Raw genomic sequence first — 7,572 nt, 5'->3', positions numbered from 1 at the left:
TTTTTACGTTCCCAAGGGGTCGCCTTATTAATGGAGGAGCAGAAGGTCATTAAAACAAGAGAGCTAGTCTCTAAAACAGACATGGCTATGGCTTGATGCTAACATGTTTGTTAGCTGTCAGAATTCTGAGAAAAAAGTCAGAATTCTGAGAAAAAAGTCAGAATTCTGACTTTTTCCCCATATTAAACTGAAATAAAATTAAAAAATTAGTTAACTTTTTTTTTTCTCCAGTGGCCCTAATCCTCTTCCGTACTAATGAATGCGTGTGTGTGAACTGTTTTTGTTCCAAGAGTCGTTAGTTCTTCATGCTTGTGTTGACATGTTCCCTACCCTACTAAGAAAACTGGTTGTTAGATTTTAAGCAATATAGATAAAGTATCCCTCTGTAAATAAAGTTAGTTGGAAAATCCCACTTTTTCAACAGAAAGAACTGTGTAATAATTTTTTGTGTTCTGGGTAGTGATGGGCATCTTTTGACAGTTTATCTTGTTTATGATAAAAGCCTAAGATATGGTTGTAAGTGGAGTGATATAACAATATTAAGTTAAAAAAAATATTAATACCTCAGACAAATCCTTAAAACTTACACACAAAGATGTCTGCACATTCTAGAAGGGCAAGGTAAATGATGGGTTCTAGATTAATCAGTAATTAATCCATTAAAGATCTATAAAGCCCATTTTATGTTTTATTTTAATCTCATTCACTGCTCCTGTTTGGAACATTTTAAACAATCTCTACATAGAAAATGCACATATGGTGACATAAAATGCTACAGTTTGAGTCTGCTTACTAGATGGTGAAATGTAATCTCCAGAAAATGCTACGTGGAACAAAAGCCACGGTTGTCAACAGCTGTCAGTTGGAAATCCTTCCTCGTAATAAACTTTGTAATCAGATCCGTCTGTTCAGAGTTAGGGGGAAGCTTTAAAACATCTTGCTTGAGGGTTTGTCTTTGTGCTACATTAGAACCGTTTTTATTTGCATTTTAAAGTATGGATTTTGAAGAGCGTGACGGAAACTGCAAAAGTTGAATCAACTGGTTAGATTTCACAAGAAAGGTTTTATGCTCACTTAAGATGGTTTTTGACTTTTATAAAAGAAAAATGCCCTAAAGAGGAGATGGAACCACATTGGTTGAAAGAGTTCTGATGTAGCAACTTTCCAGTTGCAACACTTAAAAAACTGTAGTCCATTACTGACAGCTTACTGCTTCTACTTCCTGTTTTTTTTTTTTTTTACAGCCAAGTGCAACCTAAACATATGATAAGCGATAATTAGCGTATTTGTCTAAAGGGAAGGGCTTACCCATAGTGTTTGGTTCTAAATGAGTGATGTGCCAAATACCCCCATCATTAACCTCTTAAAACCCACCAGGTAGCCGGCAACGTTTTAAAGCGTTTACAAATAACTCGGAATGCATGGAAATTACACTGGTAAATAGTTTACCAATATAGACATTTCAGACGTTGTTTGAAAGCTTAGATTCTCCACAATTCAACCATCAAGTTTATTTTATGGACACAGCGAGCACCAAAGCACAATTAACACAGATATAGCAGCATGTCAAAATGTAAACATGACAAAGCAGCCGCAAAAAGCAAGCATGTCTTTATAACTGCTGTTCAAAAGAGACCTATTATTTTCGGGAATAACAAAACCAACTTTGAGTCTTGTTTGAACTGATACAGCTTGGGTGTTTTACTCACCCGATTCTCATGTATATATTCAGAAACTACAAGAGGTTAGCTTTCAAATAATGTATCACACATAGGGTTGTCACGATACTAATCTTTTCAACTCGATACCGATACTAAGTAAAATATTCGATACTCGATACTATTTTCGATACCACAAGGATAAAAAATAAAGACTCTAAAATTCAACAGAAATATTTTTATTACTAAAAAAATACAAGAAATAAATAAAAAAACAATAAGAATAATATTTTGAGGTTGCATGCTGTGCACAATATTAAGCAAGCTTGATAAAAAAAAACTTATAAAATTAAGTTTTCCTTCCTTGGCTATGCTTTGCAGACATAACAATGACACTAGCCAAACCGGTTAAACAAAAATAATTCTCAGCAGCTGCACCTGTTACAAAAAAAGTCTGAAACTGAAAAATGCACAGAATTATTCAATCACACAGTGTTCAGAAAGTGCATTTTCCACTATTCTGCACTTTATGTGGCTGTATCGATTCTTTTAAAAACGAGTATTGTATCAGGATACAACATTTCAGTATCGATACTTTTTTGAGTATCGATACTTTGGACAACCCTAATCAAACATGTAATTTGGGCTTAAAGTAATTTGCTTTTCCATTGGGGAATGCAAAATAGAGGAGAATTTCCCAAAATGAGGTGGATGATAAGAGGTTAGATAAAATTATTAGGATGATGATGATAGTAACAATATATTTTATTTAAAGTGCCTAGTTGGTGCTAGTAGAAGGACCCTTTTAGACTTAGACTTAGAGACTTAGACTTAGACAGAACTTTATTGATCCCTTGAGGAAATTAAGGTTACCAGCAGCTTACAGGGCAAAAAAGTAAGTAAGTTAAATTAAGTAAAAATTAAGCAACAAAAAAGTATTAAATTAAGCAAAATCTAAAAAAAATTAAAATTTTAAATTCTAAAATTTTTTACCAGTGTCAACTCAGAGCGATTCACTGTTTATAAAATCCCTTTTTCAATGTTTCTGTTAATAACCGTTGCATGGATCTGAAACGTCTGGACCGTCTATCACCAATTTGTTAGGAGGCGGTGTCACAGCTCATTTTATGATCTGCAACTGTTTAATATTTAACTGTGTATATATAAGCACTATTATAGGATGTTTTGAAACTATGTTTCATCACATTTTCTGTATTTTTCAGCTTCCTGTTGTTATGGAGCGCTGTTCTCATCATGTATCCAACTACGCTGGCTGTCATTGCCCTCACCTTCTCCAACTACGTCTTGCAGCCAGCCTTCCAGAACTGCTTGCCTCCATTCATCGCCACCAGGCTGCTCGCCACCATCTGCGTCTGTGAGTCTAAAGCCCTCTGGGATATCTGTCTCTTCTATACTTATTTTGGTTTCCAGGCGTAACTCTGTCTGCCACGTGGATTATAATTCGCACATTATGGAACCAGTGTTTGTAAGCTATGTACGTTTCATCCCTTCAAATGTTTTATTTTTTACCAACCATGAAAATTCAAAATAAGATCCATCTTTCCAGAACTGCAAATGCCATCATCCAGAGGGCTCCTTCAGTTTCTGTATTTTTTATTTTTTTTTTATCAGAAGGAAAAGATCTACTTTCAGCCATAGTTTTAAAAAGTGGACTTTTCCAAACAGAAAATCTTAGTCCTGTTTCCCAGTGCATAAATCATCTGTTTTTAAACATGTACACAAAAAGAGTTGAGTTTTTTTTTAAACAGAATATGTTTAAAGAAAGGATTGAAGACGTGTAGCAAAGGTCCAATAACCTGACTCCGCCAGATGGATTTGCTCCGCATATCCATCTGGAAACCTTCCGTAGAAGTAATTTTGGGAAGGGGCGAAAATACTGGTTAGCTGATTGGCCTATGTTGGTGATAGACGGGCCAAATAAACCAATCAGATCAACGAAGCATATGACGTACTAACAGAGCGACGACGAAAACACAACCACAAGCCAGGCTACTCTTGCCGAAACCAGTCAGGAGAAGAGCAAAAACATCTTTTCCTCTGAGAAAAGCCTCCAGATCAGTGTTTTGCTCTTCTTTCAGTGAAGAAATACTCTGTAATTCCGATAAAACTTGCTCGATAGCCACGCTAACGCTAGTTTCATCGGCTGAAGCCGCCATGTTCTTTAGACTGAACTGTCGCGCTTCTCGTTGCGTCACACCTCAACCCGCCTCAAAGCCAACGCTGATTGGACGTTCGTTTGGTGAACGGCTCCAAATTTTCTTTAACGGAGAGTCTCCAGACTGATTAGCGAGTGAAACCTTGAAAGCTCGCGAGATCAGGATGGTCTCACGAGGCTACAGAATTCATGCGCTTTTCAGAACTAGATTCTGTGTTGTATGGGGTAAACAGAAAATTGTGTCTCTGCAAGCCATCTAAGACCGAACTGTCGTGCTTCTCGTTGCGTCACACCTCAACCCGCCTCAAAGCCAACGCTGATTGGACGTTCGTTTGGTGAACGGCTCCAAATTTTCTTTAAAAGAGATCAGGATGGTCTCACATGGCTAAAGGTCCAATGGTTGGGAGTAAAATCAAGTCCCTCAGATGATCACTGGCCTTTTGTTGATGGTGTTACCCCTATGCCATATTCTGCTCCGGTATAAGATCATCTTTTTAAGTGTAAATCTAAAAAAAAAATAAAAGCACTTTTAAGGCTTAATCATAGTAAACCTTTCTGAAATCAGGAAAAAAAAAATGCTGTTTCCCAAACATAGAAGCAGTGAGCTGACTCACTGAAAAGAACTCTAAAATATATGCTCATCTGTCATAAAGATCACCACAATAATACTTATTTTATAAACCTTACATACAGCTGTTTGCTGTAATATCCAATCATGATAGAAGTTGCCCAGCGGGTGTCGGGGCCAACAGGGCGTTGATGAATGACGCCACGAAGCCGCTTAGAAACCTGTCTGCCTCAGGGCGTGTTATGCAGTTTCTAAAGTCGGGGCCTCGGTTCCAGCTTCCTTCCCTAAAACATGTGCTCCTGAACCTCACCATTGTCACCTAGCGACTAATTTATCGCTGTACGACTGTACATTTTTGAGTTTAGTTGGATAAATGTGTTTTGAATTGATCAACATTACAGGAAAAGTAGAAAACATGCAGCCATGTCTGGTTTCTACTTCTTTCTTTCTTTCTTTTTTTGTTTTTTTAACTTTGGGGGGGAATTTTGACATCATTTTCTTAGGCTCCAAATTGACCATCTGTGCTCCAGTATTTCTGTTTAGATTGACATCTAATTCCAGGTCAGTAGAGCTTGATTAACCAAGCAAAGCATTTGTTTTTCATAGACAACTTGGACATTGTCGACTTAAAGCGTCTTGCATTAAATTTCCCTGAATAATGTAAGAGTTTTGCTCTCTAAGACCCATGTAGCGGCTCATACCCTTATTTCATTGTGTCATTTTACTTAAAGTATCAGACTACAGACTCAAGTTCAGGTCAGGTGACTTTGTGAACCAGAGTAACTCCTACTGATGTCATCAGCAGCACAAGCAGTCTTTCAGATAAACATCATGCATATCCAACTCTTCTGATTAGGGCCAGAAATTCGATTTGATTTTAAATGATATCATGCAAAACTTATTGACACGGTATTCGAACGAAACAAAAATGTAAATGCCTCCTTTTCTTTTCTATTTTTTTGGACTAAGCCAATGTTGCCCCGTTGTGTCCAGTTATATTTGTTTTATGGCATTGTGATTCCATGATGGTTGTTAATGACTGTCATTTAGAAATCCCATCCAAATGTTCGGCTCTGGCCTCCAGCTTGATCAAAGCCTTTCCTTGAAATGCAAGACTAGAAATAGCTCGTGGCAAAGACGTTCTGTGAGTAGATCAGCCGGTTCGCTCTTGTCTGATCCGGACGGAGTAAAGGAGACTGGGCTGGGTAGATGATAGTGGGACGGATCTGCACGAGGGTGTGCACATGTCAGGCTGAGCTTGGCATTTTCACTGCTCTGATAGACAGACGCTATTTTAGGTAACAGTGTACTACAACTGCTGCCCACTTAGACCAGGTGTAATGTGGAGAGCACCTCTTTGTAGAGCGCTTTTAGGACTGAGTGGTTTGTGCTGCGTCTGTTTGCCAGTAGCAGTGTCAGCATACATAATGATACCAGGCTTTGTGGACCCAGCTAATGAGCGGTTATGCCCTCTATTGTGTATTGTTTGATGTTCCCATGGCTGAGTGATATGCAAAAAGGAAATGGGCTGGTTACCTTGCTCATTCATGTTGTGAAACGCTATTGGCAGGCTGTGTGTCTAGGAGGATGTCCGGGCTTCCTATTGGCTGGCTGCTTCTGTCCACATCCTCCTCTGGGGCAAAGCGTTGCTTGTCACTCCCAAAGACTATTGTTCTGTGATCAGCCTCGCATCAAGTGGTTAGAATTTGATTAATATATGGTGATATACTTGCCCTAAAAAGACCTGGTTAAATATCTTTTTTTATATTATTGTTATTAACTGTAAAGCAGAGTGTGAAAGACTGAGGTCAGCTTAACTCTTAATGAACTTAAGTCAGACCCACAAATGAAATTTCCCCCTCCTCTATCCCCAGCAGAGCAAGCTGGAAGGGACTCACAAGTCACCCTGTGGTGCGGGTAAAAAACAGACCGGTCCAGTTTGGGCTAGCTGTGTTCTTCCAAGAATAGACACTCTGAGTTGCATCATCTGAGCACTGTACACTGATGGGGTCTGCATTAAACTTGCTCTAAGAAAGGGGAGAAAAATGGTGGCCGCTCTAGGATTCCTGATGTACATGTTGAAAAAATGCCAGACTTTGTTGCCTGGTCAACCTGACAGGTTACTGTGGTTCAATATGCTGAAAAGGTTCATTCTTTTGGTGAATTAAATGTCCAAATTAGACTATAATAAAAACCTTTGTCCATTACTCATAGCTTACTGCTTCTACTTCCTGTTTTCTTTTTTTTTAAAGCCAGGTGCAACCTAAACATACGACAACATTCTTTGCCTGGTTAATTTATGTTTCCTAGAAACTGGTCAAACTCATATTTTCTTTTTGCAACATTTGAAAAGTTCACCTAAAATCCACTTAAATTAATTTGAACGGATACACGGCTAATCTGCTGCTTAAGCTCTACCTCGGCTGCAACTGTGTAGTGTTTTTGTCATATTTTTGTTTCAAAATACTTACCTTTCGTTTTAAAAAGCACAGAGGGTGCTGAGCAGATTAGAAGTGACTTTATTTGTTTACCACAGATTGTCAGGGTGTTCCACTTAGATGCCTTCCAGTTCCACCTTCTGTGTTCTTCAAATTCAGTGATGGATAAACATTCAGATAATTCAGTTTGGATGTTTAACTGATTCAAAATAAACTTAGATTAGATCACAAATAGTGCTGAACCAATTTGGCAAAAGTATATTTTTTATTTCTTTCAGTCAAGCATTTAGATGCTTCGCTGTTTCCATTGCCTTGAATGCTCTCTTGTTCAGTCTATTATTGTGGCTCTTGTCCTTTTGCATGTTAAAGTGCTTCTTCTTTTCTGTGTCATCTAAGCAACTCTCACTCCCCCTCTGCATGGTATATTACTGACTCCTAAAGGCCTGGAGTGAGAACCTCTGTCTCAGCTTTTGAAATTATATTTTGTAGAATGCGCATTAATTAAGGCTGCTCATTGGCGCAGCAAGAAGGTTCTGGGTTTGATTCCCGGCCCGGGAAACCATCAAAGTTAGGGGGCGGTTATCTAACACCTGATTGGTCACCCTGCACATTAAGGCGAAGCAAATCGATTAGAGACTCGATTCGCGTTAACCCCGCCCCCTAACTTTGATGAGTGAGTTTGACAGATTCTTTTAATGGTTTCGATGCACTGCGACACAGGACCATGAAATA

General features: G+C 38.5%; 1 protein-coding gene across 1 annotated transcript in view; it reads left to right on the top strand.

The window, feature by feature from the left end:
• The window catches only part of LOC107085063 (asc-type amino acid transporter 1-like), a 43,822-nt gene that overhangs the window by 18,593 nt on the left and 17,657 nt on the right, over positions 1-7,572 (top strand). Inside the window, exon 3 of the mRNA XM_015375205.1 lies at positions 2,882-3,033. Within this exon, the coding sequence (XP_015230691.1) occupies positions 2,882-3,033 (152 nt within the window). The remainder of the gene's footprint in view (positions 1-2,881; positions 3,034-7,572) is intronic.

The sequence above is a fragment of the Cyprinodon variegatus genome, unplaced genomic scaffold (genome assembly GCF_000732505.1).
Source record: "Cyprinodon variegatus isolate N-32 unplaced genomic scaffold, C_variegatus-1.0 Scaffold114, whole genome shotgun sequence".
NCBI classification, from domain to species: domain Eukaryota; kingdom Metazoa; phylum Chordata; class Actinopteri; order Cyprinodontiformes; family Cyprinodontidae; genus Cyprinodon; species Cyprinodon variegatus.
The sequence above is the reverse complement of the archived record's forward strand: the minus strand, read 5'-3'. Positions and strand labels throughout refer to the sequence as shown.